The 24,760-nt window shown below is 35.5% G+C and overlaps 1 protein-coding gene across 5 annotated transcripts in view; it reads right to left on the reverse strand.

Annotated features, from left to right (window-relative positions):
• Lrp1b (LDL receptor related protein 1B) overlaps positions 1 to 24,760 on the reverse strand; it is a 1,950,932-nt gene that overhangs the window by 121,586 nt on the left and 1,804,586 nt on the right. For 4 of the 5 annotated variants that reach the window (XM_052726598.1, XM_052726596.1, XM_052726595.1 and 1 more), the window contains 6 exons: positions 23,472 to 23,594; positions 15,803 to 15,928; positions 13,038 to 13,175; positions 11,964 to 12,098; positions 9,214 to 9,333; positions 7,075 to 7,316 (listed from right to left, as the gene is read on the reverse strand). In XM_052726598.1, coding sequence (XP_052582558.1) covers positions 7,075 to 7,316; positions 9,214 to 9,333; positions 11,964 to 12,098; positions 13,038 to 13,175; positions 15,803 to 15,928; positions 23,472 to 23,594 — 884 coding nt within the window. Of the gene's footprint in view, positions 1 to 7,074; positions 7,317 to 9,213; positions 9,334 to 11,963; positions 12,099 to 13,037; positions 13,176 to 15,802; positions 15,929 to 23,471; positions 23,595 to 24,760 lie in introns of those variants that run through there. The other variant, XM_052726599.1, reaches the window with a different exon arrangement.

A 24,760-nucleotide genomic window follows, 5' to 3' on the forward strand; every position in this document is an offset into this window, starting at 1 on the left:
AAATCATCTTGAGAGGGGTAACCCAGACCCACAAAGATAAATATGCTATATGTTCACCATTAGCCATTAAGAAAATACTAACCAAGCTACAACCCTTAGACCCTGAATGTTTAAGAATACAGGAATGGACTAAGCAGGGACACATATATTCCTGGGCGCAGAAAATAAAGCAGATTTTTAAGGGTAGAATGGGGGTGAGAGGGGTGGAATTGGAGGATCAGTTCCGGGTGGGGGGACATAGGCTAGAATTGAGGGGAATTTCAGAGGTATTATGAAAATCTAGTTCAGTAGAAACCTCCTAAAAATAAGAAGGTGATCCTAATAAAGTCTCCAAGTAATGGGGGAGACAAAATCTCAACTTGCCATCTCTTTTCAACAAAGGAAGCTTCTAGCACAGTGACTGTTTATAATTGAGTTTTTGCCCAAAGGCATCCCATGGAAATCCAAACAATCCAGGGTTTTTCCAACACGATAGGTTTCTCTTCACAAACTGACAACACAGCCCCATTGCTGAAGAAAACACATACATAATTCATTAATTATGGCAAGGTTGATCTGGTGCCTGCCTTCACCACTACTTCCTAGTGTCTTCGGTCTAAGAAGATAATCTGCAGGCTACCAAAAAAATTTAAATATCAACCCCTACACAAACCCTTTTGATCTACAATGCTGTTGTTACTAAAGGATGTGCTAGGACAATGGTAGCATGTATCTTGTAGGAGAAACCAGCCAACATCTAATTTAACCTACGTCCCACGCCAGGAGATGGAACCCATATCTGTCCATACTTGTGTGACTAAGAATAAGGAACTAGATCATACAGAGACCTGGGGTAAAACCAAATAATATTGGTCTTAAAAAAAAGGATAGTGATAAAATGACTCCTAATGTTATTATGCTGTATTCATAGATTCAGTGCCTTATTCATACATCATCAAAGAAGCTTCCTCCTCCAGGAGATAGAAAATACACAGAAGACCCACAAACATTACTCAGAGAGGGATAGAACAAGGAATAGAACCTTGAAACACATTGCTTAAATGGGATATCTCTATCTAATCTCTATCTAATTCCTCTCCTTAGAGCTCAGGAAAGCCCATGGAAAAGGAGACAGAAAGAGTGGAAGAGTCAGAGGGGATGGAGGACACTAGGAGTTCAATTCCCTCTGAATCAGCCAAGAAAAGCTCATATGAAATCAGAGACTGATGCAGCAAACCCAAGGCATGTATGGGTCTGCACCAAGGTCCTCTGTGTATACATTATAGCTTTCAGTTTAGTGTTTTTATGGGACTCCTGAGGGTGTGAATGAGTGGGTCTAGGATTCTTGTGCCTTTTCTTTGGATCGTTTCCTTTTGTTGGTTTGTCTTTTCCAAATTGTATGTGATGGTTTTTGTTTTACCTTATTAGATATTATTTTGTTATAGTTTACTGCTATCTTCTAGAACTCTGTTGTTTTTTTTTTTAAGTAAGAAACAGAAATGTAGTGAACCTGGATGGGAGGGAAGTTAGGGTAGAACTGGGAGGAGTAGAGAGAAGGTAAACTGTAATCAACATATGTTGTATAAGAAAAACATCTGTGATGGTATTGTGTTCCCCAAAATATTGTGCACTCTAATAAACTTACCTGGGGTCAGAGAACAGAACAGCCACAATATTAAACATAGAGGATAGGCAGTGGTAGCACACGCCTTTAATCCTAGCATTCCAGAGGCAGAGATCTACCTGGATCTCTGTGTGTTAAAGGATACAGCCAAACATGGTGACTCACACGCCTTTAATCCCAGAAAATGAGCCTTTAATCCCAGGGAGTAATGGCAGAAAGCAGAAAGTATATAAGGCATTAAGACCAGAAACAAGAAGCTTTTAGCTGGTTAAGTTTTCAGGCTTTTGAGCAGCAGTTCAACTGAGACCCATTCGGATGAGGACACAGAGGCTTCCAGTCTGAGAAAACAGGATCAGCTGAGGAACTGGCGAGGTGAGGTAGCTGTGGCTTGTTCTGCTTCTCTGATCTTCCAGCATTCACCCCAATACCTGGCTTCAGGTTTGTTTTTATTAATAAGACCTCTTAAGATTCCTATTACAAATGTCACTTTCAATTACAGGAAAAAATGAAATTATGGAGTAAATGGATGCAGCTAGAAGCAATCTGATAAGTGAGATCCAGATCCTTAAAGACAAATATTGCGTGTTTTATATGTCGATGTTAACTTTTAAGATGTGTGTGTGTGTGTGTGTGTGTGTGTGTGTGTGTGTGTGTGTGTGTGGCTTAAATGCATATATATGCATTTCAATCTGATTAACTACATAGGTTAATAACTAGCTTTAATTAGCAATTAAGGGCCCAGGGACAAGCAGGGATCTCCAAAGAAAAGGGAAATAAAATATATTGTTACAAACAGATAAATGGGAAACTAGAATTCAAGGATTAAACTGGGAGGGGAATGGATATGCAGAATAAAGGAGGGAATGTGGGAAGGCACAACTAACAATAAATGAAACCTACTACTATAGAAGATTCCTAATTTATATATTAGAAATTTACATAAAGTCACCATATAATGAGGGACACTATGCCCCAACTAGACATTTTATATTATAAAATGAAACCTTCAGTGCCAGGAATAGGTTAAATCTTGTTGAGTTATTTACCACAGGGGTTTAACTGATACCCTCAAACATCACAGGCTAGTGTCAAGTCCATGCAAAACCTGATGGATGGTAAGAACTTATTGCCAAATATTTGTTATTGAACATGGAAAATCAACTGATAACCAGCTAGAATCTTCACCTCTGCCGGCTTCATGGGGTTACATGGTACTCTTCATGTTACCAGAAAAGAAAAGCAATCATCAGTATCAACCTGGTACCAAATGTGTTACTTACAACAGAAGTATGCCTGTAAGATAAACTATAGCAATCATGGTATAAATTCTCTGGAAGTAACCAAGTACTTTTTGATTGCTTTTAAGGATATACGATAGAACAAATACATGACATGGCAAAAATGAACAGGAAGATGAGACTACATATGCCACAGGCCTAGGGGAAACCCTACTATTATTCTGCTACAGGAACATACCAACAAAATGACTCCTAATGTCATTGCTATGCTCATGGAACAGAGAGCATCACTCAACCTTTTTCAGAGAAGCTTCTTATTGCAGTAGTTGGTAATTAACAAAGAGTTCCACAACTAGAAAATGAACAGAGATTCAGAAATCTTGGAGCACTCAGCCCTAAAGGGGATTTTTTTTTTTTATCAAATCATTTCCATCAAGGCTCAGTGATCCATGAGGAAACAATGTCTTCCAGACAAAACAGGACTGATATAGGAATGAAATCATAGAGACTGGGACAGCATACACAAGACCTACACAGATTCAAACCAGACAGAATCCTAGAACTGAGAAGGGGAAGTGAACACAAGGTCCCAATCCTAACCAAGAAGCTATTTCTAATTGCTACTTACTTGGAAAGAGAATATCAGTTCTATCCAATGGAGTGTCAACCATGTGTAGGAATCATTGGCCAACACAGAAATAACTTCACTGATTTTGTGTACTTTTTGTTTTATTTTAATATTTTGTCCTATTCATTTCCTTTTTTATTTTATTTGTTTGTTTTTTTATTTTTTTCTTGTTTTGTTTTTCCTGGTTTTTTTTTGTTTGTTTTTAGAGAGTGAGTGAGGGAAGAACATGAAGTTGGGTAGGTAGGGAAGATGGGAGGATTGGAAGGGAAAGAATATGATCAAAATGAGTCACAGGTAAAATTTTTAATAAAAACATTTAAGAAAATAAAAGAAATTGACAGGGAAAAAGGCAATGTATCTATCATTTGACTTTGAGATTTTTTTTCTCCTCTTTGCCTATAGCATTAGAAACCAAAATCTATGTGCTATAATCATCCTTGGGAAAAACATTTGAGGTTTGTTTTCTAAGGAGTACAGAAGCCTCAGTTAGTGTTATTCAATACTTGTATCAAAACATAGCAGATAAAATAGATTGTATACTCTCTGAACTAATTGGTGACCAGCTGGCAACTGTTAGAAAGACAGACATGCGTTTACCTGGTAGATTAAATGATTTTTTTTTTATACACAGGTGGATTTCAGAGAAATAACAGGCTTGGGTAAAAACATGAAAGATGCATACTCTGTTGAATATCTTTGTGAAATAACATGTGTTTATTACCTGGAATGGCCTTTAGAACTCGTCTGCTTCAATAATGTAATTATTTTTCAGTCATGTACTTTAGAGTCAGAGATGTAAATTTCTCTGGAATTTACACTAAATCAAGATAGAGTAGATTCTTCCCTCTTTATCCATTAAGACACTGGGATTACAAAGTAACAGAGAAGAGCACAATGCAGTTGCCCTTACATTTTAAAGATAGCATAGTTCCTGAAATTTCTGAGAATTTCATGTTGAGACAACTGCTAAAACCCATGGCTCAGCAAGCTACACTGTATGATCTTGGAATGGATTCAGCTACTAGCTGACTCAATGTTCAGCACATCTACACAGTGTTACCTTACAGTAATCCACAGCTTCCCTGGTGAATGATACCCACTAAGATCATTCTGAAAAGACTGGAGAAAACAGTCTAGATTTTGAAGCAAAGTCATCACAATCATTAGAAAGTAAGTTGTTTCATATGCTGTCTAAGACAAGTCTAGTGAAAACTCTTGCCACCAACTATAAGCATTTTCCCAATGAAGTTAAGAAAAATTTTAAAAAGACATGAATGTAAGTAAAAATGTACACTGTATAAATGAAATTTGCATGTGTATATACATTTGTCTGTATAAAAATAAAAATTTAGGTATCAAATATTAAATGATTTTGACTTCTAATCTATAAACATTGTGCTTACTAAAGAACATCTAGTATATATCACCCTAAAAATAAAATTAAATAATTTGCATTGAAAAATCAACCAAAATTAATTAAGCATGTATTTTTTAGCAAGCATCAGATAAGATATGAGAGCTGCAAATAATCTTAAGTACATGCAGCACACAGCATCCTGTCAATCAATTTCATCAACATAGTCATTGTGAGCACTTATATAGTACACGCAATGTGCTGGCTAATATTAAAATTTAATATATTGCATATGATCAATCTATAATAATTATATAATATGTAATCCATTAGTTTTTAATTGATGCATAAAATTATTAGTACAGAGAAACTAAAGAACTGATACAGAACAGTAACAGAATTCAAAGCCAGGCCGATCAATGATCCTCATGGCACCAACAGCAAGTAAATGAGGTAACAAGCAACCTTCACTTTTATGAATGAAGATTTCATTTTTAGAGCTAAAATTTGCACACACAATGAGTATGTGCTATCTTGTGGCCTGATAGAGAGAACAGATAGTTCTGCAGGATGAAGGATTAAATGACCTGTAAATGTCTCCTCTCTGTCCTAGACCTGTTCAGAGCAGACATGAAACATACCTAACATTGCTTATGGCAGGAAGATCTGAAAAAACAACTCAGTTACACTGGGAATTTTATTAAGAGTTTATTTAATCTAAACCAGAATTTATTAGTTAATTTTGTTAATTTTAAAACTGTGCCTAGAGAGACATATCAGCAATTAAGAATATGAACTGGCCGGGCGGTGGTGGCGCACGCCTTTAATCCCAGCACTCGGGAGGCAGAGCCAGGCGGATCTCTGTGAGTTTGAGGCCAGCCTGGGCTACCAAGTGAGTTCCAGGAAAAGGCGCAAAGCTACACAGAGAAACCCTGTCTCGAAAAACCAAAAAAAAAAAAAAAAAAAAAGAATATGAACTGTTTTTGCAGAGGAGCAAGTTCTCCTCCTCAGAACACTCATGTCAGATGGCTCACAACAACTGTAACTCTAGCACAATGGATTTTCTGGCTTCCAAAGGCACCTTCACTCATAGGTACATTCCCCCACTCCAACCCCCACACAAAATACGTTCACTTAACTGAAAATACAAAAAAAAAAATTAAAAATACAATTAAAATGTGTTCCACACAGATCAAATGACACTCATGTAGCTCAAATATTTATTATAGCATAAAATTAATAAGCACTCCATCCTGCATCATAGAGAATTCATGTGGCTTATATCTTTGTGATAGATTCTGCTGTAAACAATAGTGAGGAATCCAAGCATGCGCCATTGTTCATTTCAAGTGTACAAATTGAATGAGACCCTGCTGAGGTACCACTTGACTTCTAGGTCTTACGGAAAAAAGCCAAGTTCCTTCAAAATAAATATCTATCTCCCCTTTTACTCCCAGTTTACTTCACACTACAAAAGACACAGTAACTTGGTAAGCTCTAATACAAATAGAGATCATTGACGACTACCAATCTAAACAAGTTCTCTGTTTTATTGTTCTCATAACAAATAATCATAATAGACAACATGCTCATCATGTGTCAGCCAGCAATGTTGTTCTGTTAATACATGCTTTCCAAAATGCACTTCTCAAGGAAGGAATAGTGAAACTCCAGTTGGTTTCCTGCCCCATAAGTGGATTTCTGTTATTCTTTTTTTTTTTTGGTTTTTCGAGACAGGGTTTCTCTGGGTAGCTTTGCGCCTTTCCTGGATCTCGCGCCGTAGACCAGGCTGGCCTCGAACTCACAGAGATCCGCCTGCCTCTGCCTCCCGAGTGCTGGGATTAAAGGCGTGCGCCACCACCGCCCGGCGGATTTCTGTTATTCTTAACATTGAAATGACTTTCTTGATAAAATTGCTTTCGAATGCAAAAAGTACGCGTATTTTCCTATTCCCACATTAAGATGAAAATGCTTCTGTTTACAATATTTATGCATTTTATATATAAAATATAAAATGGTTAAAATTGTCAGCTTCTATTCATTTTCATTCCTAAGCTACAAAGGCAAATGGATTCAAACAAAACTTACTAGAATTTACAGTAAACATGCTGCTATGAAAATAAACAGAAGTATTTGTTTCTATGTGGGATGAATAAATGACTATCTTAATTCTTCAGATACTTCGATGTTTTTTTTTAATCATTGATGGGGAAAGAAGGCGTGGCCTTCAAATATTCCATCATTTACTTACAATCAAGCCACTGTTCGCTTGCCTCTTCTCTCTTCCATCGATCATTTTGTAGAAAATCCCGCCTGGATTAAACTGAGTACTCCAGACAATCACATTTCTTTGATAATACACATCCATGCCTGTTATTCTTGAATTATGTTCAACATGAGAAATCTGCTGATGACCGCCACTGTAGTTGAATGGATATATAAAACCCAGGATGTCAGTGTCATTAGCTATGTAGAGAGCTTGATCTTCAGAGCCTGCAGATTATTATAATAAAATACAAAATAGAGGAAATTTCAACTAGAGCAAAATCAATGATGTACTTTAAATTATCTTGAATTGTTATTCTCTATACAGTTTCTTCTGTAGTGAAAATTAACTAGTTTTATATCATTTTTGTTCTTTATGACGTTTGATTTCTGTTTAACACTTTTCTAAAGTAGTCTATATTAATCACAATTTTTATAAGTACAAAGCTTAATTTATGTATATAATTTAGGCATTTGAAAAGGATGTCTTTGGCAAGTCACAACATGCTGTGTTCTAATGTTTTGATTCTTGCTGTGTAGAGGCTATCCTGTGTACTCATTTACCTTTAAAAAAAAATCTGGGTGTTTATTTAGTGGATGTACCTGAATGGTTGTTACTTCTGGCTAATAATTAAGATTACGACAGGAAAAGTTATTTTTTTCATTTGTCCGTATAACTTTATATAACTTACTATTGAAGACTATTCATTTTATTTTTTTTTTAGGGCTGAGAATTTAACCCAGGGCTTTGTAAAAACTCCATCACTAAGCTAGATTTCACCCGTTTTATTATCATTTTAGCAGGTTTCACTCTTCATTATATTAAAGTTTTGTAATTTCAAATTTATTTCCTATCAAATGGGATAGTAATCCTAAGTTTTGATATCTATAATATACTAATATTATTTTCATACTGATTGAACATTAAAACCAAATGGGAATTCTGATATTAAAATATTGATTAAAATCTACAGAAATTGAGTTGTGTATATAGTTCTTACAAATAACCATGATAGAAATAATAATGTATGCTGACACATAGTTGAACTCATCACACTTATGTACAAATGGTGTATCAAACTGTGTTATTTTCTTCCAAAGTTGGCATCACTCAATTTGATAACATACAGCAACTCATTTAATAGTCTAAATATTTCTCAATGTGTATTATCATTTGTATATGATGTTATTTTTTTTAATTTATTGTAGAAACAGTGGAAATAGATATGAGTACTCTAATTTTATAAATGAAGAACTGAGACTCAAAGACCTCAACAACTTCCTCCAGGTCACATAGCATGGAAAGTGTAGTGGTAGATTTAAGTATACCTAGTACCACTCACACACAATACATGACACTGAACCAGTTTTCTCATGTAGCTACATCTTATTAATAATACCCTGTAGCTGAGAATATTAAAACTATATAATTTTCTAAAAACTACATGGGCTATAAATTCTATATATTTAATAGTCTAGTACCCATACCTGTCATTTAAAATTTTTTTAAAAAACTGTATCAGCAAGTCAAAAAATATGAATTTAGAAATAAGATTTTATATTCAAACTTTAAAAGGTCCCACACATAAGGTCCTCTCTTTATAATCCTAATCCTTATGGCTTCACTGTTATACAGTGGTATAATCATTTCTTACGTTCACTTAAAGAGAACCATCAATGGAAATACTGTATTTAGACCATCAGACTAGTACTTAAACGTTTTATTCTACTGATAAACTGCTTTAAACACAAAGTATTTTTAACACTTTTTTCTCTGTAAATCACTCTGAATTAGACTATTTAAGAAAATAAGGTAGAGACACAAGGAATTAAAATCTAGTGCTATATTGAGCAGTGGGGCAATGCAGGCCACAGTGAATTACTGCATTTATTATAAAGAGCTTAGAAAGGTGACTTTGAAAGTTTCCAGAAAAAGAAATGATATTTTTAATTAAATGGAAATGTATTTCACAATTTAAAATAAAAATAAAAAGCCAAATTTATTGTCATTAATGTATAAATATTTCATATTATTAAGAATGAATCTTTTGCTAAAATGCAATATACAAAATTTTCCTCATAAGATATTCATGACAGAATTGAAATGACTTTTTAGTTACCTTACCTTTTGCTATACAGCTATTGTTTTTTTCTTGAAAGTTCTGGTCACAGACACATTTATATGATCCTTGTGTATTTACACAGTGGTGGGAGCACACACCAAACATCAGGCATTCATTGAGATCTACAAGAGAAGAGCTCACAATCCATCTTCACCATTGCGAGATAGGGACTATTATGAGAACTAAATAGAAACCCTGAACAATCATCTGCAAATATACGGAGCTAAGTCAGCAGTAAGTTAAAGAAGTGATATCTGTGATTTGAAACATGCCACTGAAATAAGAGCATAAGAAGAGCTGAGTACTAAGTCTCAAAGTCAGATGGATCGTTGACCATGTGTTTTCCTCCTTCAATTTCACATATATCCCTCTGCTTTCTACATCTTGTATATTTGCCCTGATTATGTAATAAGACTGTAAGGTAAATTCTTGACTCAATTTAAGTTTAGCACAGTAGGGCAACTGTATTTTGTTCAGCATTCAGGTTCAATGTGAGACACAACCATTCCCAATGCCAAGTGCGGATGACACAGTGGAAGTTTAGACTCTGCACATTCTGTTGCCTGTGCTATGACACTTCCCCAAGGACACCGGAAGCATTGTAGTACCAACTAATTTCTGTGTCTGGTTGAATATATAGACAGAAAATGAGCATTTACCTGTTTCAGGGAAAATTATTCGGGATAAATAAAATGTATCATATCAACACTTAATCATCCAAATTACCGTAGATTTTTCTGCTTTGTTTAGAGAATCAGCTGTTTTTACAGCTTACCTTTGATATAGAATCTAAGCTATACTTGTGTAGTCTGATAAGCTCTCAGCTCTCCACTGACCCAACATGGACAACTTGAAGATCCTGACCTTTTAAAGTGACCATTCTGATTCCACACATGCATCATGACTGCACCCAGTATCTGTTAAGGCCTTTCTGTTTCTCTTCTATGCTCTGGTCTTTCTTCATTTTGGTTATTTGAATAAAGTGTTTTAAATTCAAAACAAAACAGCAACTTTTGTTCTCTTTTTTTTTTTTTTTAAATATAAGCTGGTGAAGGACCCTAACAAACTAAATTAAAAAATCTAGGTAATGCCTTATTCCTCTTCAATATCAAATGGAAATTATTTTCTTTGCTTTAAAATGTATTTATTGTAGATGCCAATTTAATTAATGTTCAAAATTGACTTGCATCTGCAACAGAGGTGTATAGAAATAGTAAAAACATGGATATTTGAAATGACAAATATAGCTATGGTTATATTTTTCTTGCAATAGAATAAAATGAGAAAATATTAGAACAGAATTTCTAAAGTTAGTAAGATACTTTACACTGGAAACAGAGACTACTACAGAGTCTTTAGGTAATTAATACCTTCAAAACTAAGTCTGAAGCCCCAGTCTTTTGCTATATGTGTATGTATTTACATATAATTGATAGAAATAGTCAGGAAAAGAAAAAATGGTTTTAATTAAAATAGAGAAAATTTAGTTTGCCAACTTTCAGTGTCACATAGTAATAAGGAAATATGTTGCTCGAGCTGACATATCAAAGTGTATAGAAATATAGCTTTCATCTTCCTTGTGTGAGTGCAATGAATTAGTTTTTTTATATTGCCCGAAAAACGTAAAGTCATTTTTAAACCAGAAATTTAAAGAGATAAGTGCTAGAAAAAGAAATTGTTTTAGAATGCTATGGGACTGGGGAGATAGCTCATTGGATACTGTGCTAGATGGGCATGCTGAGGACCTGAGTTTAGATGCCCATGCTCCACATAAAGTGCAGGGCAACATAAATTACACCTGTAATCCCGGCATGGGGGAAAGGGAGACCCCGTGGAGAAGAGGATTCTTGGAGCTTGCTGGCCAACCAATCTAACCAAAGACTGAAGTTCAAGTTCAGTAGGAGATTTCATCTCACCAAAACAAGGAGGAGAGTCACAGAGGAATGACGTCAATCTTTAGCCTCCATGTGTTCACAAAAGCTCATGTATACATACATATAACAAAATTCTTAATAAAATTGACAAAAAATTTATTTATCATAAATATGCCACACAGATATCTGAGATTATCTCAAATTATAACAACAAGTAAACATGATTAAAAAATGGTTATATCAGAAAAAATTGCAAAAATGTATATATTTGGTTGTATACTTCATGGCTCTATAGGGTAGAACCTGATGTAAATTATATTTACATATAACCTACTCTGATATTCTCTCACTACATGCCTAATTTTTATATGATCACAAGCCAGTTGACAAGTCATTTAGACACTGACTTTGAAATTTTAAAGACATATTATAAAAGATTGTTTAAAATATGATGCTAGGACAAAAGCTTACAAGTTTCTCAAAGTAAATTATCTGTCACAGCATGACAAATGCCACTGTCAAGAGAAATGGATCTTCTCAAACATATTCCTTCATGAAATGAGTCTAATACTGCGGTAGTTCTTAACCAATAAATTCATCATTTGCATTTCAAAACAGAATTGCTATGACACAAATGAAATTCCTGCTGGTGTGAATTTGTTCAGAGAAGCTTTGTAGTCTCAGGGATGGTTAGCTTAGCTGTGAAAACAGACAGGCTCATCACCCCAGAGACTCTCTTTCTCTCATAAGTGAAATGGCAGCCCATATATAAATAGCTTTTCTGAAAATCAGTCCCTTGTCACCTCACAACTTAGCAGCCTTGGGAATCTGTATAAGCCAAGGAATTGAGTACAAGCTGTTGAGGAAATGTATACTACCTTCACACTGTCTGCCTTTCATGTTTCTCTGAAATCCAGGCTTGCAGCGACAGAAAACAGATGTTTTTACTTGATTACAGTATGCATCATCTCCACATGGATTCCCATTGTCTTCACAGGTGTGTTCACTGAGACCTAGGATTTAAAAGACAGTAGAATCAAAACTAATATGACTCTGGTTTTTGAGCTGGGAGTTGATTTTTTAATTTGAAATAATATTTTTATTACATGGATAACTCCTATTACAGATGCTAGTTTTCTGTGCATCCACAACATCCTTTCTTAAAAAGAAAAAAAGGGTAGAAAAAGATTGAACTCACTACATTAAATACAGCTGAGAACAGCTGCTGACACTCGTATTGTGACAGCTGTTGTCAAGCCACACTACTTCCTAAAACTGAGTAAGGAGTCAGTGATTTTCCTGAAAGGCCATCATCAGAACAACATTTACCCATCCATAATTTTTCTCTAAGAGCCAGAACCATTCCTGGAAATGTCTTCAAGATTTTTTTACTATTTCCCTGTAGATAAATTCATCAGGGGCTAACATGTTGCTCCAGCCAAAAGGCTAAATTCACACCTTATTCCATTTTTAGTCAGGACACACTAATAAAAAACAACATCTGAGTGGAAAACAGGGTTATTGTGCTATTAGACCAAAGCAAGGCTTCCCTGTAATTTTAGCAGAGTAGTTTCAATTTCATTACTTTATCTTCCATTAAGGAATGTATTTTTAAATGCAAATAAACCAGAGGAGTATTATTATGGAAAACCCACTATGTTGTCTCTAAACTACATCAACTGATAAAATTTCAAAAAAAATGCAATTTTATAACTAAATAAGTATGATACATCCTTACTAATACTCAAAAATTTTGCAGTTAAATAAAATATACTCTAACAAAAATATTCATGGCGCAATCAAGCGGTTCTATCTTATAGGCATAAAACTAAGTGATGTTCCAAGTAATGTTACTTCAGCAAAGTACATGACGAGTTGTCTCCAAATAAGAGTACAATAATTTCATGTTAGAACATCTGCCTTTCTATACTCTCATAATAGAAACCACTTACTTTTTGTGCAGCCTTGTTCATCTGAACCATCTCCACAGTCATCAAGCCCATCGCACTGCAGCTCCATGGGGATGCACTTTTTGTTACTGCAAGCTAACTCATCCTTCTTACAAGGTTTGGCTCTGAATGACTGTTCACCTGTGTAATCATTGAGAAAGTGGTTAGTTAGTGTTTCATACCATAAAACTGAACATACTGAGCTCACAGTCACTGTGAAAGTGGTTAGTTAGTGTTTCATACCATAAAACTGAACATATTGAGCTCTTAAGTGGTTAGTTAGTGCTTCATACCTGTTGTTTGTTTATTTTTTGGCTCCTTTTGGGGGCCTGCCACTCAGCTCCCAAATAAATCACACACACGAGGACGCTTATTCTTAATTATGAATTCCTGGCCTTAGCTTGGCTTAGTTTCTAGCCAGCTTTTCTTAACTTTAAATTATCCCATCTACCTTTTGCCTATGGGCGTTTCCATTCTCTTACTTCGGTAAATCTTACACTTATGCCATGGCTTGCTATGTACCTGGGTGGCTAGACCCTGGAATCCTCCTTCTTCTCTGGCTACTTCTTCTCCTCCCTCCCACATTTCTCCTTCTATATAGTCTCTCTGCCTGACAGCCATGCCCAGCCTTTCTTCTTCCTTGCCATTGGCCATTCAGTTCTTTATTAGACCATCAGGTGTTTGACAGGCACAGTAACACAGGTTCAAGAGTTAAACATGTGCAGCATAAACAAAAGTAACACACCTTAAAATAATATTGCCCAACACATACCATAAAACTGAACATACTGAGCTCACAATTCAAGAATGTACTAAATGCTATGAAAACAGACTTTCTCTCTTAAATTTTAAGTTATAGGGCCTAAATCAAACAAATTTTTAGAGTTTTAGAATTTGGAAAAAATGAAAATATTTTCTATATTAAACAACACCTAGTTTTTATAAGAAAATGTATGAATACTATCCCAAGCAGAAATTTTTAAAATAATACACATTTTATTTATTCTTTGAGAATTTCATATAGTATATTTTGATCATATTCATTCCCTCTGCAACGTCTCCCAGATCTTTTCCATCCATTTACCTGCTCTACTTCATATTCTCTCTCTCTCTCTTATTTAAATGAACAAATAAATAACAAAACAAGATAAAAGACAAGAAAATGTCCAGTTTGTTTTGGCCAACTATTCCTGAGCATGGAGCCTGCCCTAGGGTGTGGTTGATATATCCAACGTAACTTCATTGAAGAAAATGAACTTTTCCTCTCCCAGCAGCTATCCAATTGTGAAATGCCTGTTGGCTCAGAAAGAGACTTCCACTCCCTGCAGCCATCTGTGCTGTGATTTTATCTGGCTTGAGCTTGTGTAGGACTTATGCATGCTGTCATGGTTTCAGAGAGTTAATATACACATATGCCTCATTGTCTGGAAAACATTGTTTCCTTGAAGTCATCCATCACCTCTGCCTTTTATGATGTTTCTGTTCTCTCTTTCACATAGATCTCTGCCTTGAGAGGGAAAGTGTGATATACACACCCAACTTTGGATTGACCATTTCATAGTCTTTTATTCTCTACACATTGACTAGTTGTGGGTTTCTGTATTAAGCTCTGACTAATAGAAACATTTCTGGAGAGGACTGAGAAATGCACTGATCTGTGAATCAGTATGTCATTTATTGCTATGTGTATTTAGCCCACTGATGTCAGCAGGTTTCACCCTAAGGTCCATAGCCTTATTCTCATTATTAATGAGTTCTATCTGGTGAATTGAGCCTTGAGTCTAATTCTAAAAAGTGGTATGTTACTCTCATAACTTTGTGCCACTGTTGTACCAATGATCTTATTTTGTCAGTGAGGACATTATTGTAGTTTCAGGTTTCACATCTATGCACTGGCTGATGATCAGTGTTTCTCTTGGCCGTATTCATAGTGCTATTCACTACTATGGAAGCTTTCTAGTAGGAAGGCAGCTTCCAGTTGAGAACCAGCTAGATTCTTTTTCATATTTTCTAGTTCAGGTGTGTAATATCTTCAGTAATACTGTCTCACTATCAAGTTGTGGAGTGTAACCCACAGCATTGACAATAAAATGTAATTTGTGTGTGTGGAGTGGGTCTATGGGAACTCATGGATCAACAATTCAAAACATATATAACCCATTCCTGTTACTAGGGATTTTATTAGGTAGCATATGATATCTACTTGGGTATTGTCCACTTCCGCTATAGGTTGACTCCATTTAAACTTGTTATAAATGTATACATTTTAGTTATTTACAGCAGTATGTTTTTGATATGACTTTTTCAACAATTAGGACTTTTTAGCTGATAAAGACAGTCTTAAATGAGGTTTGGCCCAGTATGGTCTTTGAGCTATCTTTATTGAACATGTACTGTTGATATAGTAACATTTTATATCTCAGAATTTTAAAGAAAAGGTATATTTGCACATACTTTATGCAGATCTTTTCACCTCCATTTCTATTTTTGACAAGGAATTATTTTAAACCAAGTTGTTTTTCTCATGATGTTAATATTTTTCTTGAGTGAAATGCCTTAGTGGGAGGCTGTAGATAAAGCCATGCAGCATTTTTTATGCAGATGAAATGTTAGGGGGTGACTTTCACATGTCCATTTCAAACTCTGGTGCTTGGAAAAAGGCTTTCATATATCCACAGGGAATTCTTTGCTTTAATTTTAAGTGCTAAATTCATTCTCTTATCTTGCAACTTGTTCCTAAATCAATATTTCCAATTGAACAGATTTACCACTGCAGTGATCTTCATCTGAGTTGTCCCCGCAGTCATTAATCCCATTGCACATTTTCTCAAGTTGCAGGCAGATTCTATCATTTCTGCATCTGTGAGGCCTTGTGGGTGGGCAAAGAAATTTGACTGCAAGAACAATAACAGAGAAACAACAAAGTGACTCTTTCAGGTGAATTTTCTTATTAAGAATGTACTTTGCTTTTAAACAGATAATTTGGCTTTTGTCTTGAGTTGCAAAATGGCTAATGTTGATACTAGAAAAAAATATAGAACCTTTTTGTACAAGTTACTAATTACAGAAGAGTGCACAGTTGAAGACTGTAAATGGGGTAAGGAAGGAAGCAAGCTTTGTGGTTTGATTTGCAGTTCTGATCTCACTGGATGTATGGCAGGATAAAGTATCAACCTTTGACCTGGGTTCTTTAACACCCTCTGTTTAAACACATATTTAGATTTGTAAAGTCTATGAGGCAATCTTTGTTATTCATTTTAGTGTGTGATTTTGAAAGTCAGGAAATTTTATTTATCCCACGCTACAGTATTCTGTCCCTAAATCAGAAGATCTCTCTGATTATTACACATATGTAGAAGTATGCTGTGCTCTGTCCTTGGTGCTGAATTGCTTCCTCTTGAAATCTTCCTATAGTTGCTCTCAATTATACTAACTGATTTATTTGTGCTTATATGCTAAATCGTGCCAGTTTTCCACCTAGACCTGTGATCTCAAGACTGGCTGGAAATATGATCTACTTAAAGTATTTTAAATTCAACAAATTCACTAATCCACCAATAATTTCCTCTGACTGCATCAAGTTAACACTTGAGCTGTGGTTATTACCATGATTTTGTTACTGGCACATCAAAGCAAGAAAATGGGAATTATTCTAAATTCTTTAATGTTAATAATTCATAACTGTATTTAGTTATGACACATTGTAGATACTGTCCCCAAACTTGTCATTTTCTTTTTAATCCATAACAGTTGCCATAACAAAAGCCTCAGTTTTTAAAATATTCTGTAAGGTTGTATCTTAAATATCCTCAGATGTATTTCCCATGCTCAGAGTAACTATCAGCCTCACATTATTCTCTACGTCCTCCAGAGTTATCTATCACCTTCCATGTATGATTTAAGACACTTTGCATGACCTAATAGACTTTTTTTTTCTTTTTTTTCTTTTCTTTTTTTTTTTTTTTTTTTTTGGTTTTTCGAGACAGGGTTTCTCTGTGTAGCTTTGCGCCTTTCCTGGAACTCACTTGGTAGCCCAGGCTGGCCTCGAACTCACAGAGATCCGCCTGGCTCTGCCTCCCGAGTGCTGGGATTAAAGGTGTGCGCCACCACCGCCCGGCTGACCTAATAGACTTTTTATTATCTTGTCCATATCACTCCTACAGCTTGAAGTCTTATCTTTTTTAGTAGTCTACCAATATATTCATGTCTTCTCCTGGACACATGTGACTCTTTTACAAGTCCTTGATTTAATAAAATCCTGTTTTACTCAGATGACACTCTTTCCTTTCCTAACCTGTTATGAATATATCTTACTTTAATTAAATTTCATGCTTCATGTTTGAAGATATTGTAGCTTCCTAACACCTTTCAGAATTTCATTGGCATATCTTCAGTATTGGTACATTAAAAAAAGACTAAAAGCAAATATGGTACCTAATGTCAGGTACTATGCAAAACTGGAAAAATGTTACTCCTTGAAGGCACAGAATACTAACAAAATCCCCTGTGCCAGTGATGGGATACTTGTTCATGAGATGTTGGTTAGGAGGACCCCAGAGATCCTCCAAACAAACAAACAAAAACTTCTTTCCATTGTTCTTATTCTCCACCACAAGGAGGTGACTAAATCTTGTTACTGAGACCATCATATATTTTTGTTGCCTGCTAAAGAGAATCAAGCTGGAGCTAAGATGGAAGCTTCTTCTCTGCCAGAGAGTTTTCACAGTTCAAGAGATGCTATGCAGTCTTCTAGGGGAGAACAAGAAGGTTTCTAAAATCTTCATAAGCTATGAATCTGAACTGCCAGGCAGGATGTGCTCACTTGTGAATTAATGATACTACTGCTGTGAAGATAACCAATCATTCCCAGATTGTATTTTAACCCCACCCCACATGAGCAATGCTGTGTAGTTATTTCCTTTAAGATAACACATTCATTTTTGTATGGAAGCACACTAAAATGCAGGGTGTTGTAAAGGAGGTAATAATACATTACATCAAACAAGGAAGCTCACAGGGAAGCTTTTTAAGACACCAAGTGAGCTAAATAGAGGTAAAACATTTCATTCTGTATGAAAGATCTTAAAGATTAGGAAGTAAACAACTTAAGAGATTGAGAAAATCCCTGAAACTGACCAGATTCACTAGGCTCCTTCCTCCAAGCATTTGCAAGTGGTAATGCCTGCTGAAAGAGACTCTTTGAGAAGCTAACCTTCCTAGAAGGGGAGCTAAATAGCCAAACCACCTGGAAGAGACAGAGACCATCCACAGTGCCTGCATACTCTCAGACAATTCAGACTGCATGAAGGAAGTCTAAAACAGACAAATAAGCTAGAAGAAGAAGAGTCCAGCTGAATTGCCCAGAAGAAGCTCAAACAAAATGAAATGCCTGGAACAAACACTCTTCAATTTATCAAGCTGCCTGTAAATGTGCTGTGAGTTCTAGGTTTTTAGTGTTTGTATTACCCATTGTTGAGGTAGGCTTTTGGTGACATAGCTGTCTTTGAGTCATTCCTGCCTCTTATAAGTAACCCCTCACCCATTCTTCTGTAAAGTGAATAAAACTTGACTGTTCTCTAAGTTACACTTTTGTGGTGTTCTTACTTTATTTCTGTTGTTAGTTCCCTATCTGGAGTGAGTAAACTGATCATGTCTCCCCAGGAAGAGTGTCACACAAGGGAATCCATGCTAGGCACCATAAACCTGAATAAAAGCTCATTGGCAGGGGCATTTACCTAAACTGACTCAGTGCCAATCTGCCTTCTAGACATATATATTTGTGCCCATCAAAAAATACTCTCCTCAACCTTAATCAGAGAAGCCTCTCTGTGTAATAAATGACAGTGGGTGTAAAGGCTTGTACCTACACAAAGTGTAAAGAATAAGTGGTGGGCAAGTGCTCTGCTGCTGTGGGATAGTCTTTCTGTATGTTGCTGTATGAATATGTGTTGCTACCATTGGTTAATAAAGAAGCTGCTTTGGCCTATAGTAAGACAGTTTATAGCCAGGTAGGAAATCAAAGAGAGATACAGGGAGAAGAGAGGCAAAGTTGAAACAGACACCATCCAACTGCCCAAGGAACAAGATGCCATCAGACCAGTAATGCTACGGCCACATGGCAGAACATAGATTAATAGAAATTGGTTAATTCAAGATGTCAGAGCTAGCTAGCAATAAGCCTGAGCCATAAATCAACAGTTTGTAGTTAATAATAAGCCTCTGTGTGTTTATTTGGGACTAAGCAGCTATGGGACACAGGAAAACTTCCCACTACATTGGCATTCCAATGTGGGGCCAGGATTTCTGCATAAAACCTGACAAAAGCTTAAAAAAGGATTCTAGACCCACAAAAACTGAGTCAAATGAAACTTCTTTATTAACTAATGGTAGCAACACATATTCACAGCATACAGAAAGACCATCCCACAGCACTCAGCCTTAAACAAGACACTTACATAATTTTCTATAAAGCTCATGGAACATTAAAAAGAAGAGGAAGAAAAAAATATAAGAACCAGAAAATATGAGTAATGGATGTGAAATGTCACCTTCCGGACAAGCCATTATAATCATGAACTCACAGCAATGATAGATGCCTTCCCTGGGTCTGAACAAGAAGAAGCTGGTCAGTAGTCAGGCAAGATTAGAGGATTGTCAAGATGGCTCCACCCTTCACCACTGAATTATTTGCTACTGTCATTTTAATGGAGAAGGGGATGCAATGCTTTCATTTATGTGCCATTGGTAACTTCCCCAGGCTCCAATAGATAGTTCCCATCTGGTGAGCACACAGATTGTGCTGCTTAAACTAAATGGATCATAAAATTAAACCAAATGTCATGGATCTCAGAAAGAGATGAGTAGAGAAGGCAGGGAGTTAATAAGGAAGAGGTAAAATAAGAGAGGGCAGGTAATGAGCTGTTGGCTCTTCTGTGGTTGCATTGTTGAAATCTTTACAGATCTACTTGCCTCTACACATGAGCCAACAACTAATTTAACATCCTTAGTGACCTGAGACTGCTTGGGTAACTAAGGACCAGAGACTAGATAGCTCAGAGACCTAGGGTAAATCCAGTTAGTAGTGGTCTTTAAAAAAATAAAAATATAATGACGTCTAATGATAGTTTGCTATACTCATAGATCTTAGATAATGTCTTATTCTGCCATCATCAGAGAAGCTTCCTCTTTTAGCACACAGGAACAAATACAGTGACGAACAACCAGACATTAGAGATCAAGAGAGAGAAAGAGGGGGTGGGGGACATCTAGGAGCACACAATTCCAAATGGGACATCTCCATTAAATACCTCACCCCAGACCTCAGGAAACCTGAGGAAGAGGAGTGGAAAGAGTATAAGAGCCAGAGGGAATTCAGGACACCAAGAGAACAAGGCCCTCTAAATCAACTGAGCAAAGCTTATATGAACTCACAGAGACTGAAGCAGCAAGCATGGGGACTACATAGGTCTGCACCAGATCCTTTGTGGACATATTACACAGTTCAGTATTTTTATTGGACTCCTTTGGGTGTGGATTAATGGGTCTCTGATTTTTGTGCCTTCGCTTGGGGTCTTTTCATTCTGATGGTTGCCCTGTCCAGCTTGTTTGTAATGGTTTTTGTTTTATCTTATATTTCATTTTGTTATGTTTGACTTTTATCTCTTAGAAGGCTGTTCTTTTCTAATGAGAGACAGAAAGCAAGTGGATCCCGATGGGAGAGGTTGGGAAGGAACTGGCAGGAGTAAAAGGAAGGGAAACTGTAATCAGGATATATTCTTTGAGAAAAGAATCCATTTTTAATAAAAGAGGAAAAAGTAATAACATTGAAAATTATTTATTTACATTTTTAAAATAGTTTTCCTCCTGACCTGGAATTTATTTTTACATCTCAAAAACCATCACTTCTTTTTGAAGGGCACTCTTAGATTCTATGTCATGTGCCATCCTCCTTAATTTTTAGTTTTTATAATCTTGTTATGATTGTCCAACTAACTCTTCTGACATCTCACACTCTTTTCAATATTTAGTGTCATTCAACATTCTTCCCTACTCTTCTTATTCGTATAATTTACTTCATTCAGTATAATCTCATTCAAATATTTGTTACATTTATCCCCCCTGTGACATTTACACAAGTAGAATAACCTCTTTCTTTAAATATTGGAACTAAATGTCCAATTTATGCTCGAATATCTCAGCAAATGCATTGCCAAATTGAATTCCAGTCTTTGCTGTTGTTTTTCTAAATTCTACTTCCATTTGCATGTGGAAACAGAAGCTCTGTGTACTTCATACCTTCCTCTCTCATATTCAAATCAACCCAGTGGAGAACTTAACTTACTTGATCATAATTTTTTACTTACATCAATGTCAAATCAGTCAATAGTTATTTTATCACATGTATTTATGATCATAATCAAAACTATTACCTAGCATGCTACAATATTATTTGTGAGTCTTACCACTGCTTAGGCATTGGTAATTTTGAGCTGTAGAGGAACATGAGTGTTCCAATTTCTCCACTAAACTATGGTTTGCTCTGTATCTGGGCTTTTACATGTAATTCCACTCTCCAGCATTGTTTGTTTTGGTTTGGGTTTTTTTTGTTGTTGTTGTTCATTTTTAATTCTTATTATTTTCTTGCGCCTGGTCCCAGTTATACATCACTCAGACTGAGATGAAAATGTTACTTCCCTTATTCCAAGATTGAACAAAAATTTTTGTTGCATGCTTTTGTAAATCTTCATAATAAAATAATTATTTTCTGCTCTAAGTTGCTTTTAATCACAGTGTTTTATCACAGTAACAGAAAAACAATTCACTCATATACCTTTAACTTATTTCTGTCACTTTTCAAAATAATATGTAGAAAGTATTGTGAATTATTAAATGAGCATGTGAGGTATTCTCAAAGAAAGAAGCTTTGGTGTTTGTTTGTTTGTTTGTTTTATCTCCAATGATGTAGAAGATCCTATGACTTGAATAGCTCTACTTAATGTTTATACTGATGGGAGACAGGAGTGCATGACAGCCCAGACACTCAGATTTTACAGTATTTTTCCAACTCTACTGTGTGGAATTCCCTTCAGAAGCCTTTCCCAACACAAGAAATGGCCCAGGAGGGTGTAGCTCTACAGTATGGTTATTTAATAACTAGTTATTCCCAGTTCCTCTCACTGTTTTCATGATCAAGTGGAATATAAATGAAAAGGGAAAATATGGTTTATTGAATATTAAGAGATTCTGAGTTGATCAGGGTAGAGAAGGTCTTATATTTTTGGTACATTATGATATACATATGTATATATGTATATTATCTGGTGATCTGTATATACATGCACTATATATATACATACATATATATATATAATTATGACTCAGGTGATGCTCTAGAGTCTGTTCTTTTGGCATTATGCAAAGAAAACCTTGTCATATCATACATCAGTTTTACCCACAGAAAAATATTTTCTAAAAGACTTTTTCCCCTTGAAATCATTTACAAAATAAATCTACCTCCTTGTATTTTACCCTCAGTGTTAAAACTAGTAGGTAAATGTCATCATTTATGAAAAAGCATTACTTTATTTGTCTTGCTAACATGAAATTTAAAAAATACACACACCCATGCTACACCCCCCTTCAACCATTTCAGGTACTATTTAATGATATCTGATATAGAAGTATTTTTTTTATTAAAGCTAGACCATTCTTTCTTGTTGAGATTAGATTACAAAAGAATAATAAGAATGAAGCTTATAAAAATACAAGAAAATATTTATGTTTATGATCTCAGATTTTATAGTTTTTTTTTTTTCATTGTACATACCCTGAAAACATTAGTCAAGAGTAACTTGTACATAAAGTATGTTTGGGGGAGGTTGTTGTTGTTTGAGGGGTTGTTGTTGTTTGGAGGTTGTTGCTGTTACTTGTTTATTTTGTTTGTTTGCTGTTGTTTTGCAGTTTTTAAGGATCAACGCTGAATGACTAACGTGATTTTGTGTATATTATGCATTGATTTCTGAAGTCTCCGCAGTAAGTTTTTACCTCTGGTATTATGTCATTTGCATATTCATATTATTTACACTTACTATTAAAATTTTCTCATCCTAAAACACCCATTGAGGTGGAGCCAAAATTTAAACGTACCTCACTCAATTCAAATGTCCATCTGCTGTAATCAAATCCTAAGCAGTGCACACTCTATGTCATGAATAGTGCTGACATGACAGATCAGATGTTAGTGGGTTGCCTACAGTCATTCACTTCTAACAGCATGATCTCTTTTTTACCTGGCCAGAATATGTATCTGATGGTATACTATATCTACCTGACCCCAAGGATATGGCATCTGTAGATCAGCTCAACACTTTCTTCATACCTTTCAGATTGTAAGATTACAAAACGAGAGCTCAATGCGAGCCGCATGAGAGACCATACCACACATATCAGGGGCTTCATCAGAGTTGTCTCCACAGTCATCTTCTCCATCACAAACCCAGAAATGGAGCTTGCATAAGGAGTTATTACACAGGAACTCATCAGCTCTGCATATACTTCCTCCTTCATTTTTAAGGAAAGGAGATTGTGAAAATTAGTAATGCCACACAGAAGGGTTCAGCATCCTCTATTTTTTCTATTATTTACTACTTTATTTCCATACATTTCATTCCTTCATAGTGCCAGAAATGGGAAATTTCCAAACACATTTCTTCAACAAAAAGTTTGTTTCTAATTATACAATTCCAAATATTTTCATATTATTGTCAAACATATCATATATTTTAGGGAATAATAAATAAGAGATAACAGAAGAACATTTTTGTAAATCTAAATAATCTTCAATTTATCACATTTTGGTTAAAATTTAAAAGGTTTTACCATTTAAAGTATTAATTTATATCATCCTGTTCTTTTGGACAACCAAAAGCAACAGCAATAACTTGCATTTGGGGATGGTCTTTGCCACACCTCTGACCAACAGTCCAAGGGGAGCATCTCATTCCTGGAGCTGGGCTTTTCATTTGATAAAGTATGCTTATGGGAGGAGTTTTGTCCTCTGTGTGGGGTTACTCCAATTAAAATCATATGTGTGTGTGTGTGTGTGTGTGTGTGTGTGTGTGTGTGTGTGTGTGTATAATATATATACATATATATTCATGATGGTTATAAAATATATTTTATATATATATATATATATATATATATATATATATATATATAAAATAGTAGGTTTCCATCTGTTTTTTAAACATCCTTATAGCTGCTAAAGAAACCACATGACTTTGGTAATAGGAAATGGAGAAATCAAGCTGGTACTGACCATGAATCTTCCGCTTTAGTGGCTAGCTTTAACAGTAAAAAAAAAAAAAAAAAAAAAAATTGCTAGGCAGACAACTGTAGGAGAAAAGTTGTCAATAAATTTACCCCTCTTCAAAATATACAAGTTACAGCAATGACTGGCATGGAAAGGTAGACCCATGGTTATAATAATGGCATGGATGCTATGGGGTTAACTATTGCATTCTGATTGGATTTATTGTCTACTCTACAGGAAGAAATACATACACAGCACTATAAATCTGGCAGATAACTCATGGCTGGGGAGCTCACATTTTCCAAGGGTGAACTGACTGCTATTATTTAATCACACTTACATAGTATAATGCAGCAGTCTGCATACTATCATTTCATTATTTCTATACATGTAGATTAGACAGCTCTCAGAT

This window comes from Peromyscus californicus, unplaced genomic scaffold (assembly GCF_007827085.1).
Source record: "Peromyscus californicus insignis strain IS unplaced genomic scaffold, ASM782708v3 Scaffold_7__1_contigs__length_154581171, whole genome shotgun sequence".
Lineage (NCBI taxonomy): Eukaryota > Metazoa > Chordata > Mammalia > Rodentia > Cricetidae > Peromyscus > Peromyscus californicus.